Source organism: Odocoileus virginianus, unplaced genomic scaffold (assembly GCF_023699985.2).
Source record: "Odocoileus virginianus isolate 20LAN1187 ecotype Illinois unplaced genomic scaffold, Ovbor_1.2 Unplaced_Contig_3, whole genome shotgun sequence".
In the NCBI taxonomy this organism is placed as follows: domain Eukaryota; kingdom Metazoa; phylum Chordata; class Mammalia; order Artiodactyla; family Cervidae; genus Odocoileus; species Odocoileus virginianus.
The window spans coordinates 282999-297671 of NW_027224320.1; the positions used below are offsets into that span (position 1 = coordinate 282999).

General features: G+C 53.6%; 1 protein-coding gene across 4 annotated transcripts in view; it reads right to left on the bottom strand.

Annotated features, from left to right (window-relative positions):
• TXNRD3 (thioredoxin reductase 3) overlaps positions 1–14673 on the bottom strand; it is a 33024-nt gene that overhangs the window by 11976 nt on the left and 6375 nt on the right. For 3 of the 4 annotated variants that reach the window (XR_011486278.1, XM_070463506.1, XM_070463505.1), the window contains exons 2-10: positions 11437–11546; positions 9677–10611; positions 9002–9106; positions 8720–8792; positions 7659–7778; positions 5352–5494; positions 5070–5185; positions 4295–4520; positions 3590–3682 (exon numbers count right to left, since the gene is read on the bottom strand). Coding sequence is in view for 3 of the 4 variants with exons in the window: in XM_070463506.1 (XP_070319607.1) it covers positions 3590–3682; positions 4295–4520; positions 5070–5185; positions 5352–5494; positions 7659–7778; positions 8720–8792; positions 9002–9106; positions 9677–9685 (885 nt within the window). In the remaining variant the exon portion in view is untranslated. The remainder of the gene's footprint in view (positions 1–3589; positions 3683–4294; positions 4521–5069; positions 5186–5351; positions 5495–7658; positions 7779–8719; positions 8793–9001; positions 9107–9676; positions 10612–11436; positions 11547–14673) is intronic. The other variant, XM_070463507.1, reaches the window with a different exon arrangement.

The window sequence follows — 14673 nt, forward strand, 5'->3', positions numbered from 1 at the left end:
TTCAATATCTTCTAATAACCTATAATTGAAAGAGAATCTGCAGAAGAACTAGCCACCAACACACATCACACAGACGGACCCTGAGGGGTGTGGACGGCACGGCTCCAGATCAGCCATGACTCAACAGGAAAAGCTGGCAGAAAAAGAGCAGCCTTAAACAGTCCTTTGACTGTTAAAGAAAACTGAACATATCTTCACTGAACATTCTAGGCCCACTCTATTAAACATGCAAGGCTGTATGCTGTCACCCTGCTTATGTAACTTACATGCAGAGTACATCATGAGAAACGCTGGGCTGGATGAAGCACAAGCTGGAATCAAGACTGCCGGGAGAAATATCAACAACCTCAGATATGCAGATGACACCACCCTTATGGCAGAAAGTGAAGAACTAAAGAGTCTCTTGATGAAAGTAAAAGAGGAGAGTGAAAAAGTTGGCTTAAAACTCAACATTCAAAAAACTAAGATCATGGCATCGGTCCCATCAGTTCATGGCAAATAGACGGGGGAAAAGGTGGCAACAATGACAGGTTTTGTTTCCTTGAGCTCCAAAATCACTGCAGATGGTGACTGGTCATGAAATTAAAAGATGCTTGCTCCTTGGAAGAAAACCTATGACAAATCTAGACAGCATATTAAAAAGCAGAGACATCACTTTGCCAACAAAGGTCTGTATAGTCAAAGCTATAGTAGTCATGTACACACGTGAAAGCTGGGCCACCAAGAAGGCTGAGAACCGGAAAACTGATGCTTCTGAACTGTGGAGTTGGAGAAGACTCCTGAGAGTCCCTTGGACTGCTAGGAGATCCAACCAGTCCATCCTGAAGGAAATTAGTCCTGAATATTCATTGGAAGGACTGATGTTGAAGCTGAAACTCCAATACTTTGGCCACCTGATGCAAAGAACCGACTCATTGGAAAAGACCCTGATGCTGGGAAAGATTGAAGGCAGGAAGAGAAGGGGATGACAGAGGATGAGATGGTTGGATGGCATCACTGATTCAATGGACATGAGTTTGAGCAAGCTCCAGGAGTTGGTGACAGACAGGGAAGCCTGGCATGCTGCAGTTCCTGGGGTCCCAAAGAGTCAGACACAATTTATCAACTGAACAAAAACAGTTCTGGTACTACATAAATGCTTCTAGAGAATAGAAAAAGAAGGAACATATTCCAGACTTCTTTCATGAGCTAGAATAACTTTGGTAGCAAAATCTGGGAAGTTCAATATGTGAAAGGAAAATTATAAGCCAATATAATTCATGAATATAGATACAAAAATTTTAAGTAGCCCAATCTAGCAACATAAAAGAAGAACCACTGTCAGGAAGCCTTGAACAAGAGGCTCCCGGGTGATGTCTGGATCTGTCAGGAGCCCTCTGGGCCTTATTGATTCCTGAGTATTCAGGAATGAAGAGGAGAGGCGCGCCTTTCCCAGGCGGAGGAACCCAGGCATTTCTCTTTATGGCGATAAGTACCCTCTTCCTTTTTACGAGCCAAACGGTAAGGTGATCGTTTGCAGCTCTCCCTTTGATAGGGATGTCTCATGTTTTGTAACGCTGGAATTTTAATCTTTATTTTTTGTGAGAATAACCACCTTGTCAGACAGTATATATGCACACACCATGTTGATTAAAACACCTTTGCTCCATCAGAGCTTCGGTCCCCGTGTCTGTCTTTCTTTCTATTCTCTCTCTCTCTCTCTCTCTCTCTCTCTCTCTCTTTCTGGCTAATTCCTTGGAGCGCGGAGGCCCGCTGAGCTCACTTTCTTGCCCGGGCTTCTAAGACCCTCTCGAGAAGGCGCCCTGTGCCTTCACCCACTCGAGAGGGCGCCCGGTGCCTCCGCGCAGCAGCGCCGCCCTGAGAACAGGGCTCTATTGGCTTTCCGCGTAAACCAGGGGATGTCAGCCTCTTTCTCTCTCTTACTTTCTTATCGTCGACTCCGGACCACCAGGTTCCGGTCCATTAAAGGACAAAGAAACCACTCATTATCCAGTTGGATTTACACCAGTAATATAAAGTTGACTGTAAATCAATGTAATGCAACACACTAACAGATTAAAGAACAAAATAATCATTAACAGCCACAAAAGGAACATCCTTACAGCTGAACACCCACTTCTGACTTTTAACAAACAAAAAACCAAAATAACAACAGCAACAAAAACAACTTAGCAAACAAAAACAGAAAATGGTTTCTTTACCACGGTGAAGAATATCTACCAAAACCCTGTGGGAAACCTTACTCTTTAACCACGAAACATGAAAACCTCCCTCCCGACCCAGAGAACAAGGCTGGAGTGTCGAGGTCTGCATTTCCTGTCAACACTGCCTGGGGGGCCGCGGCCGGGCCCTCATGCAGGAAAAAGGAAGAAAAGGAAGCAGCCAACAGAAGGGAGCGAGCCCTTGCCACGAATGCGTAACAAAGACGACGCCTGACCATCTCAGGACACGTGATCAAATAGGGGCTCAGCAAGACCACTGAGTGCTGAACCGGATCCCACAACTGAGCAGCCTTTCTATTTATCAGCAACAGGCTGTGAAAGACAATGACACTTTTTCAAAAACACCATTTGTAACTATACAGAAACATGTACATACCTAGGAATAAATCTAACAGAAGATGTTCTTGAGGCCTATAGAGAAATGTACTAACTTTGCTGGGGGCTATTACAGACGGCCTAGGTCAAAGGGTAGACGTACCATGAACTGTAAGCCTGGATACTGCAGAATCAAGTGCTTCTACCTGATTACACATCCATCACAACCCTGATCAAAATCTCAACAGGAGCTGGTTCGTATGTTTGTTTTCCTTAAACCTATCTTTGGCTTTGGTCATCCTCACAACACCATTCACTATAAGTTGAAAAAAATCATGCTGTTAGAGTATATGAAACATAAATGAATAGTTTGATCCAGGTTAGCGATAAACTACAGTTTACACAAGAAATGCTGGTGTCTGATTTGCATGAGTTTGAGTTATGACTGCCACCCAGGGGTCCGTGGACTACTCACACTGTTTGGAGATCTGACATAGCTTGTTTTTGTTGCTTCTGATTATAAAATATAATCGATGCTTATTGCAAAAACAGTCAAATGCAGAAATGTGTAAGACATCTAACTCCCCAGAAGTGAGCAGCAGAAGCAGGCAGGCACAGCTGCTTCCAGGCTTCCCATGCAGCTCAGCTGGTAAAGAATCTGTCTGCAGTGCAGGAGACCTGGGTTTGATCCCTGGGTTGGGAAGATCCCCTGGAGAAGGGAACGGCTCCCCACTCCAGTGTTCTGGCCTGGAGAACTCCATGGACTGTATCACCCACAGGGTTGCAAAGAGTCAGACACGACGGGCAACTTCCAATCACACCTGCTTCCAGATTTTGTTCCCTGCACAGTTACGCACACCTGCATATTTCAGCATCGTATTCTTCGTGTGCCACCAAAAACCATCAAATATCAACAGCTCAACACATTCCATATGTACTAGAGTCTCACGGAGAGTCAAAAAGTCAACCCTGGTATCATCTCCCCTCGTGTTTCATCTGCGCAAACTCATGGGCGTGTCCGTCCACCCCCTGCTCGCCCGGCGGGCGCTCACCGTGTTGTAGACGCCCTCCATCGTCTCTGTCCCTTCCGTGGATTTAGCCACTACCTTCAGCCTCCCGGGCAGGCCCTTCTCCAGCTGCTGGACCTGGCGAGGATGGACAGTGCGTGGATTCTCTCCGCAGGGGACACAGAACAGGGGGGCGCAGGGCGTGCGTGTGTGCAGGCGGGTGTGCTCCATCTGCACGGAGCAGACGGAGGGAGGAGGACCGGCCCAAGGGTGGTTGAGGGAGAGACAAGCCCCTGGGTGAGCGGGAAGAGCGGACGGCACCGACCGTGTGCACCGGGGGACCGCCTCTCGAGGACGGAGACAGGCCAGGAGAGGACACGGGGCGGGAAGTCAGGAGCTTTGTTTTGTCTTGTTGCATTTAAAACATGGAGAGGAATTCAGACGGAGAGGCCCAGCAGGCAGCTCTATAGACGGGTGTGTACTGAGGCAGCTGCTAGCAGAGCCGTCAGCACTGAGCTGTGACTTGTGGGCAGGGAGGGGAGGGGCACAGCTGGCACTGAGGCTCAGGGTGGGCGCCCCATCCTCAGGGTCCCTGGGGAGCAGCACAAACAAGGGTAACATGAGAAGCCCCAGGAGGGACCTCTCCCTCCTGGAGATGGTGGTCGAGGTAAGGACTCGACACCCCCACTGCAGGGGGCACAGGTTCAACATCCCGCATGCCTCAGGATTTTTGGACGGGCCGGGACTCACCTGCACGGGCACGAACTTGTGCAGGAAGCGCACGCCGAGCTGCTGCATGGAGGCGCCCACGCGCTCGGCCATGTCCCGGTCGAAGCCCCGCAGGAGGACCGAGCGCACCATCACCGTGACCTCCAGGCCCAGGCCAGCCAGGAAGCCCGCGCACTCCAGCGCCACGCAGGACGCGCCCACCACCAGCGTCGCGCCTGGGCAGCAGGGCAGCGAGAGCAGGTCGTCGCTGCAGAGAGAAGGGCCTCCATGTGGGACGGCGCCGGGGAGCGCGGGTGTGCCCCCTCGGAGGAGGACGTCCAGCCAGGTGACTGGAAATCAAACGGGGCCACGTGCAAAGCCTCTGTTGGGTGTTCACCTCAACAGCCACACAGTGAAAAATGTATTTCTTAAACTGCATCTGGTCGAGAAAGTGTGCAATCGTCCTACTTTATACATCGAAGTCACAGGTCCTCTTCACAACTGTCCACTGGGAATTCCTGTTGAATCCCAGCATTCTCCTAGTCACCTGGTCCATCACTATCGCACAGACATGAAACCCTGAAGCTAACGGCATTGGCTGCTTCACTCTGGGCTCCAGCAAGTGTGAACCAAAGCCCAGACTCAGTCTCCTGCCTGGAGGCCTGGAGACACCCCGTGTGCATCTGTCCTCTTAGCGCTGCCTGTGTGCCCTTCCACTGTCGTCAACGCAAATCTCTTGTGAAAGGAGACAGGGAGCGAACACTCTGGAGACACAAATGTAATGCAACTTACAGGCAGACGGCCTAGTTAACCCCACCTGGTGATACAGTACTCTTTGTCTCCTTGGATTCCCAAGTAGCGTGGCCTCTCTCCCGTCGCGATGACAAACTTGGCAGCGGTATAAAACGCCTCCTGTCCTTTTTCATTGGTTGCCTTGAAAAAAGTAAAGCAAACATCACTTTTCACCTGGTACCAGAGTGGTCGGGCCTCGGGACGCTCACACACGAGCGGCAGCCCTCCACATGGACCACGGGGCCCGGGTTCCCGGGGTGCAGGCAGAAGTAAGGGGGGCGACCAACGGGGCCAAGGCCCAACTGACCTTGACTTTGTGGTGCTCGACAAACTCCCCGTAGGAGTTGACGTAGGTCACTGCCTTCTCCCGCAGAGCCAGCCGGTGGCCCCAGCTCAGTGAGCCGACGTGGCTCTGGATGGCCTCAGTCATGGTGGCCCAGCTGTGCTTCACTGGGGAGAGACCGGGGGCGGGTGGGCGTGAGGGGTGCACGGCCGCTGTGAAGTCACACACCGCACACACGCATCCATTGCTTTAAGGATCCAGAAGTGAACAGAAGATAATCAGCAAGAAGCCTTTTTATGCCAGTTACAGCCGCCATGGCTTCCCCGGTGGCTCAGACGGTAAAGTGTCTGTCTGCAATGCAGGAGACCCAGGTTTGATCCCTGGGTCGGGAAGATCCCCTGGAGAAGGAAGCGGCAACCCACTCCAGTATTCTTGCCTGGAGAATCCCATAGACGGAGGAGCCTGGCAGGCTACAGCCCATGGGGTTGCAAAGAGTCGGACATGACTGAGCAGCTAACACACACAGCTTCTTTCATATTACAGACATGCAGAAGGCATAGTTCTGAACATGATGAAAATCCACGGAGTGGGCTGGGAAACAGCCCTCCCACAGCCAGCCCCAGGATCTATCTAAGGTGGGACACGGGTCCCCTGCGGGCAGGGCTGTGACAGTGAACACCGGAGCAGAGACGAGAGCTCACCCACTTCCTGCTGAAGCCAGGGAGAGGCTGGTGGAGTCAAGGCTCCTCCTTACTCCTGCGTCGGCCAGGGGGGCTCATTTCCTGGAATCACCCCATCTGCTGATGCCCCCCAGGGAAACACTGGTCCAGGGTCCCATCAAGCTGGGTGAGACCCCCAACCACAAACCCGGCTGACTGGGGGTTCACCCTTGGTCCCATTTGGACCCTGACCCTCCAGTGCTCTCAGAGACCCACCCACCAGGCTGAGGGACCCCAGAACACAGGGGAGGACAGAGGTCACTGTGCGTGGGGACTTGGGCGACGTCAGCGATTATGGCCCAGACGTCACATCACCCTTCCCACAGTCTCAGCAACAGGACCACAGGTCTACGACCGTGTGGTCCAGACGGTCAGTCTGGTGACTGTGTTCCCTGACCCCACGCCTGTGATCCCGGGGTGACGACCACCACTGACTAGCTCTCCGCCGGGCTCATGTCCTCCGCCAGCCCCTCTCTCCAGACAGGCCAGGCTCCTGGGCCTCAGAGAACCATGCGTCTCATGGCCCCGGGGACCTCTGCTTCTGGTTTGCGTAAAAGACATTCTCAGAAGTTCCACAACATGCCTGCACGTCGGCACCCCTAGAAGCGGGCTGAGATACACGGCTCCTGGGGACTCCCCGCCCCAGACCTGCAGAGTCAGAAGCAGGACCACGGAGGCTGGGCACCTTAGAAGGTCCCCGGGGCCCTGACGGGGCAGGTCCACAGAAGACCCACTCTACTGTGTCACCCATCTGCTCGGCCATGTCACAAGCAGCAATGGCATCTTAAATTCAGATGGAAAAGTTGCTCCCCTTTCCTCAAAGGTGGCACAGCTACCCTCACACATTTACTTTTCGATACGAACTGAGAATAACCTGTCCAGTTCCAAAAAGAAAAAAAAAATTCTGATATTTTTCCTTGGACTTTCAATAAACATTAGGAAATAACTCTGAGATAATGTCTTCACAATATGCAAACATTCCCTCCAAAATCAGAGCGTAGTTTTCTTATGCTTTCATACTTCCTTGTGTGTTTTGTACACCCCTAGTGGAGTGTCTTCCAAGTCCTTGTATCATTTTTGTTGTGATTTCCATTACTCCATTTGCTGTCAGTTATTACTGCTGGTACAGAAGTTCTGCACACTCTTCTCAACAGCTGTCCAACCTCATCCACTCACGTCCCCATTCACTGTTCCGTGTGTTCCAGGCCTGCCACACTCCTCTGCCTTCTCACACATGCTCAGAGGCCCCTGGACCAGCTCCAGGCCAACGTGAACACCACTCCACCCTGCTCCATCCAGCCTGCCTGCGGCGTTCCACCCAAGTCAGCGCTCTCCTTAGACTCAAGTTCTAACTCCTGCCCCGAAAGCTCCCACACCCTCTGCTATGCGTCTGGGATGGCCGGGCTGCAACATCCCTTCCCCAGCCCTAAGGCCCCGACAGGAGGTCTGCACTGACCGTCTTGGAATCCTGGGTCCAGCTGGCACATGTGAGTGCCTAACAAGTGTTTATTAAACTAACGTAAAAGTCAACTACAGAAACAGAAAGAGCAAGCGTTTCTAAGAAACCTATTCTTCTTTCCCCCCAGTATGAACTGTTTCACGCACCACCCACCTTGCCGACTGTGTTCCCAGCCGAACTTCCTCGAGTCAGTCAGCGCCTGCCCTAGCAGCGCGGCCTGGTGCATCAGCTTCTTCGGGATACAGCCAACATTCACACATGTGCCACCAAGACCTGAGTGAGACAGCCAGAGCTGTGAGGCTGTGTGTGCATGTGTGTGTGTTCATGTGGCTTACACACATGCGGAGTGGGCGCTATTAAAACGTGGAAACAACAGACTCGACAACTGTGGGGTCACCATCACACACCATAACACAAAATGATTTGTGTTATGGTGACCGAGGGTCAAATTTGCTGACTGAGAGGGTCCCTGCATGAGGCCTGGGAATGAGCAAATTCCGACGTGCATTTGAACAGTTTCCTGGGGACAGAATCCAAGACTTCCACCTGAGTCCCAACCACGAGGTAGTCAGAACTGGGTCAGGCTAACCGGGCACATGCTGCACTGAGGCCAGGCAGGGCCAGCCTCCAGCCTTTCCCTGGGGAACCCTGACTGCTCTGGGCTGGTACCACCCGCCGCAAGCCGCCTGGACTCTCACCAACACGGGGTGAGACAGACACTCACATCAGTGCCCTCCGAGAGCGCGTGCCCCTGGAACCCAGGAGGGAGGGCTGTGCCCGGGATGGGGAGGGGGCAGGAGGAGGAGGACAAGTGTGTACCAAACAGACTTGGGGTGAGCACACATTTAACTCAACTGACCTTCCTGCAGCCAGGGTGTCAGTTATAAAATCGATGCAGAAACACAGAAAAGCGTCACGGCCACCCTAGACAAGCATGATGGGGTGCACCCCGCTCCGAGGCCACAGCTGCATGAAACACCCCCGTGTGGGTGCAAAGTTATCCTGGCAGACGTGGTGGAATTTCCCTTTGCAAGATCCTCCTTAATCTTTTTTGTGTTATCTTTCTGCCATCTCCTCTTGTTAACACATGACCGGGGACGGTGTCCTCAGCCCGAGGCAGGGGGGTTACCCTCTGGGGCTGTGGTGAGGACGGAGGGAGACCGACGAGAACCAAAGAGAACAAGCCCCCTGACAACAGCAGGAGGGCCGCTCACCCCAGGACGTGCCACGGGGGGACGGGACCACAAAGTCCAGCAGCATGACCTTCTTCCCCAGGATGGCGGCTTCCTGCAAACAGAGACACACGGAGACCTCGTCATTTCCTGACCCTCCCCTGAAGGATGAGACGTGTCTGCGATGAGACACAGCCTCTCCTCTCGGCTAACCCAGCCATGGAGCAACAGCAGTGCGCACTGGGACGGCCTAAGTATCAGCGGCAGAAGGGAGGCTTAAGGCGATCGCCGGGAAGACCGTCCACGGGGGTTGCCTCTTCTCACCTGAGCGCACGAGAGGCCCCCAGAGCCCCCACCGATGACGATGAGGTCGTAGTCGTACACTGGATCCTGCTGGAGGAGCCGCTGTAATAAACCACTCCGATGTGCCTGGGGGAATCAAAGGACATGCTGACTCCGTGCACACGGCTTCTATAAAAACCTCAGGGACAGCTGACCTGCAGTGCAGGTAAGCCAGACTGTGCATTTATCTGGGGGGTGTTCAGTTGGGCCCAACTAGTCAGACCGACGCCAGAGCAGACATAGGCACTGGTTATCACCCAACAGTGAGGCTCATGTCCGATGGCGGGGAGGTTGGGCCTTGTCCCACGTCAGACACGCTCGCTCCACAAGCAGCTCTCTCGGCCCTTTCTGCTGGCTCACCTCTGTTCTCCTCAGACCTTAATCATAAAGGTGAACTCAATAGGTGACACTTAGCCTGGCCCCTGACTCCTGCTCTACTAGAGGTACACACACCTTGCTAAGCGGTGGACTCCCTTCCTGGGTTAAAAGGTGTAAAAAAGCATGAAGAACTGACTAGTTAAAGAGTCAGTGACTCACAGGCCCTCCCCTCAGCAAGCGTGCAGGTGGGCTGAGAGGGCCCGACAGCGTGCCAAGTAGGACTGGAGGTGTCAGTGGGTCTGCACACGATGCAAGACAACAGAGAAGCTGACCTCCTACCTTAGCCATTAACTGAGGTTATTCCCGCTTTCCCCTTTAAAAACGTCCATGGCCCAGCGGAATCCTGCAAGCTGCTTCTGGGACGTGGGTCCGCTTCTCCCCAGATGCTGGCTTTTCTGACTGAAGCGACTTTCCTTTCGACCAGCACTTGGTTCTGAGGACGGCTGCTGAGGGGCGAGCACATGAGCCTGACTGAAGCCCAGGAGCGGCATCCTCTGCCTGCGTCCGCACTGGCCTTCTCTGCAAACAGTGCTCACGCGTCACCGGCGGGACGTGCATGGGGGGCTTTCCCCTGATTTTTCCTAAGTTGACCGAAATCTTGCAAGTTCCTGTGCAGCATGAGCCTTCTGCTCCGTCCACTGGGAAAGGTCAGGGCTGAGCCGGAGGCACAAGCTGCTGTCCCCATGGCCCTCCCTGTGGCCAGAAGCAGCGTGGACAAGGCCGGAGGCTCCACGTGAGACTGAGCAGCTCTGTCTGTGCGAGGTCGGCTGCTCGGTCATCACGCTGGCTCCAAGCCGGCTCGTCCTGCGAGTGCCGTGTGAGTGCTGCAGGACCACAGGCCCGGGGAGGCCGCGTGGCCCCGGCCGGCAGCCCCCTACCCTCGGGTGCTCTTAAGGGGGTCCACCTCGCACAGAGCTGCCGCCCAGGGCCGAGGAGACCTGGCGTCTCTGTAGCCCTTGTGCCGGGTCTTCGCTGCTGCGCAGGCTTCCTCCAGGTGCAGACATCAGGGGCTGCTCTCCGGCTGCGGGGAGCGGGCTTCTCACTGCCGGGGCTTCTCTTGTCAGGGAACGTGGGCCGAGGTGCTGGGGCCCTAGAGCCCTAGGAGTAGCTGCGACTCACAGGCTTAGTTGCCCTGCGGCGTGTGGGCTCTTCCCGGACCAGGGATCGAACCTGTGTCCCCTGCATCGGCAGGCAGGTTCTCAGCAAAGGTACCACTGGTGAAGTCCCAAAAATATAATTCTTAATTGAATCTAAACCTAAGTATTCAATCCATCACCGCTGATGATTAACACTTGTATACATATATAAAGGATCTAGGAGCAGAGTTTGATGAAAGCAAACAGCTAGTTAAAACAAGGCCCTTATTACACATCAATTCTTATCTGTCTCTATGTAACTGAGTGATTCCTGTTCATTTCTGCATTCCAGGAACCAAACAGAGTTTCACGAGCTCGCGGGGCCAGCAGCCATGGTGGGAGGGCCGCGCTCCCTCGGCTGGGCCGCCAGTGCTGACCTCATTTCCCTAAACCTCAAGGCGGGAGGAGGCCTCGTCTGTCCCCATTTGGACGGACAGAGCAGGGCAGCCCACCCTTCTGTCCTCCAACCTCACTCAAAACCTTCTCCTCAGCATTCAAAGTTTTAATTGGTAGAAAAGCTAATTTCTCTTAATCACAATAATTATCTGATAATCATCCTACAGTGCTTAGTCACTCAGTCATGTCTGACTCTTTGGGACCCCATGGACTGTAGCCTTCCAGGCTCCTCTGTCCACGGGATTTCCCAGGCAAGAATACTAGAGTGGGCTGCCATTTCTTCCTCCAGGGGATCTTCCCAACCCAGGGATTGAACTCGGGTCTCCCACATTGCAGGCAGATTCTTTACCATTCTCTACCATGTGAGCCACCGGGGAAGCTTTCAATTTTACCAGCTCCAAAAGACACAAATGAACAGACCTGTGAAAACCATTTCCACCTCTCTGAAATATTTTCTTAAAACAAAATTTGGACAGACAGCCTTCAGAAACACACGGTACTATTTACCTGGAAAGTGTGGTCACAACCACCCACGTGCACTTTATTCACAAAGATACTGGGCACAGTCCTCTGGTTGGTGATCTCTGAGAGAACCTCCTGGACACTGGCCCCCTCATCTAAGGAATAAAAGATCAAAGGCGTTAAGACCCTGCCAAGGTTCCGAGGCGCTGCAAGCCGAGCTGAAGTGCTGCGACACTCAGATGCCCACGTGCGCGTCGTCAGCGTCACAAAGTGATGACTCAGGGGTTCAAAGGGAGCCGTACAGAATAAAGAGCAGACTCCTGACTCCTTTTAAAATAGACACTTTCAAATTAGGATCTGATCTATAATCCACTGGCCAGGCAGAGACAGATAGGAATCGTCTTTAAAGAACAAACATGATATATGCTCTAACGGTGGTAACACAGAAAATATATCCAACAATTACATTTGAAAAAATCTTTATGCTCATAGTCCAAAACATACCCTCCACTCCTAAAAACTGAACTGGGCCCTCAGTCCTTCAGGCTCCCCATGTGGTAAACTCTTCAGCAAAGTCTCAAAGATTCAAGGGCATTTCACTTATTAAAGCAACCTGGCTAAAGAGAGGGGTGAAGTTTCGTGAAGGCAGAGATTGGGCTTTTTGTTCTCCACACACACCCGTGGAAAGTGCATGGGATCAGAAGCAGGAAAGCGGGAACATTGGTGCGCCTGCCCTCCTGGGGCTGCGCTCAGGAGATGGGCAGATTCGCCTCGTTCTGTTACAATGTCCTCTAGGCTGCTGGACAGCGGGCAGACATGCCTGAGGACCGCCAGCACTACCTTATATGGCTGCCTTCCACTCCCCCCTCAAATGCAGACAATGTACACAAAAAATCGACGCAAAGTATTTCCATATACAGGTTCATCTTCTGCGGGGTTCAAGGTAGTTGAAATCAGCTCACTGAACCCAAAGAGACGGGAGCAAACTGAACTGAAAGAGGCAATTCAAGAAAACAAGTCAATCTTGTGGACGCTGATTACAAACAACAGGTACAAACCTTTCTACTACTTACCAACTTGATCAAGTTCCAGGATGTTACAGTCAACTCCCAGAGAAGAAAAGAGCTCTTTAACCTGCAAGGAAAATGCACCTGCGTTCTCCTCTTGCAGAGACCAGACACAGCTATGAAGTGTGGGCAAAGTAGCAGGGACGCTCGAACATGCCCTTCAGGAATGCGAGCCTCGGACCATGTTTTCTCCTGTTCTTGGAGCACCTTGCCAGAATGACCTCAGTCCGCCCTTCCCTTCTTTTACAATCTGCTGTCTCACTTCCAGATCTGTACCTTTCACTCAGACCTCTTTTCTGGAACTCAAGACAAGCAGCATTTCTCCAGCTGGGTGACCCTGGACACCTCACGTGGAGCCTGCCCCACACCAAATTCACCTGTGTCCACATGCCTTTTCCTGTTTTCTTTCAACAGTCATTAAAGCAGTCAACCGCCACACACCCAGGAGGGCTCATCCATTGTTCCACATACTCAACATACAGGACACCCTCCCTGCCTGAGAGGAGGGGAGGCGGATATGCCCGCCCTGTCACCATTCACCAGCTGCCTGAACACCAAGCCCTGGGCCCTACCAGCAGGGGGCGTCACCAGGAGCTTGTCCGTGACTAGGAGAGTTTCAGACCCCCTCCTGCAGCCTCTTCCTGTCCCACACCTGCTCCCCACCCACCCGGTCAACTGCTGAGTCTCCACAGTGCTCTGCGTGGAGCGGGCTCCTTTTTCCAGCCCCCACAGTTGACCTCCTGAGCCAGCAAGACCTTCCTCAGGAAATTCTCGGTCACCTCCCGGGAGCTCTCCAGTTGCCGCCGCCGAGCTCGGAGCCCACCGTCAGCAGGACTCCCGCCCTTCGGCGACCTGAGCCCTCGAGGGGAAGCCGAGGGGCTCCGGCTCCAGGACAGAGGCGCAAGGGTCTTGGCCGGTGTGCCCCTGGCAGATGTCCACGGCTGGTGAGAGCTGATTAAAAAGGGCCACTGAAGTCTCTCAAAGTTGAGGGCACACAGCAAATGAGGCAACACGTGTTCAAGAGAATCTACTAGATTCTCTTGAGTGGGGAGCCTGAGGGGCCCGTCTTCTGCCCCTGAGCCTGATGGAGGGACGACTGCAGGTGGCCGCGGCCAAGGAGTCGAGGTTCCCGGTTCTCCGGGATCCCAGCCGCCCCAAGGCTGGGCCGTTGCCATTTCTATCGCTCAGGTCCGAGGGGCAGAGGCTGTATTACTGGTGAGTGTGGCAGCAAGGGAAAGCTCCCCTCCTGCACCACCTCATTCATAGCTCAGAGTTTCTGGCCCAGGCGAAAACGGCAGGGCCCTGATCACGCTGCCCAGCCCACTGGCAGGGCAGGGCTCCGGGCTGGGAGAGGCAAGCCAAGGAGACCAGAGGCTACTGCCCTACCAGAGCCGCTCATAAAGCAGGCTGTCCCAAGGGAAGTGGGTCCGCACCCCACCTCTGGAGCGAGGTCTCAGAGGCCACTCGGGGCAAGGGGGAAACCACAAGATTAGAGAGCGCCGAGCTCCACCCTAAGAAACTGATCCTCTGACATGGACTGCGGGGCAGTTCACGCCTACAGGTACAGCTGAGACAGCGGAGATGGTGTGACCGAGTCAGAGGATGCTAATGGCTCCCTCCTGACAGCAGGCTAAACTGTGGGCTGCCAGTCAGCAGAAAGCAAGAAGGAGACATCGGAGAACGGCCCTGCCGGGGTAAGAACAAACTGCAAATCTGCTCAGTAACGACCGCTGCGGAGGGGCCCTGGCTGGCGGCCACCTGGCATGAAGAGCCGACTCACTGGAAAGATGAGGGCAGGAGGAGAAGGAGACGACAGAGGACGAGATGGTTGGACGGCATCACTGACTCAACAGACGAGTTTGAGCAAGCTCTGGGAGATGGTGAAGGACAGGGAAGCCTGGTGTGCTGCCGTCCATGGGGTCACAGAGTCGGAGCGACTGAACGACAACACAGAACAATTTACACCCCAGGGCGCTGTCAGGAAAGCAGAGCATCTGAGCTGTAATCAGAGGAGTGTGACACCCAGGCCCGACGCTGAGAGAGTCAGACAGTGCAGCACAGAAGGCCAGCGAACCCGTCACCCCAGAGTGGCTGCACAGACCCAGGCCACACCTCCGAGGAGTGGAAACAGACTTCTTGAAAATAATCCATAAGAGATACACAAGCAAAAACTGGCCACAGAGAAGGATGGCTGTAGGGTCCAGAGCGGCTGTAA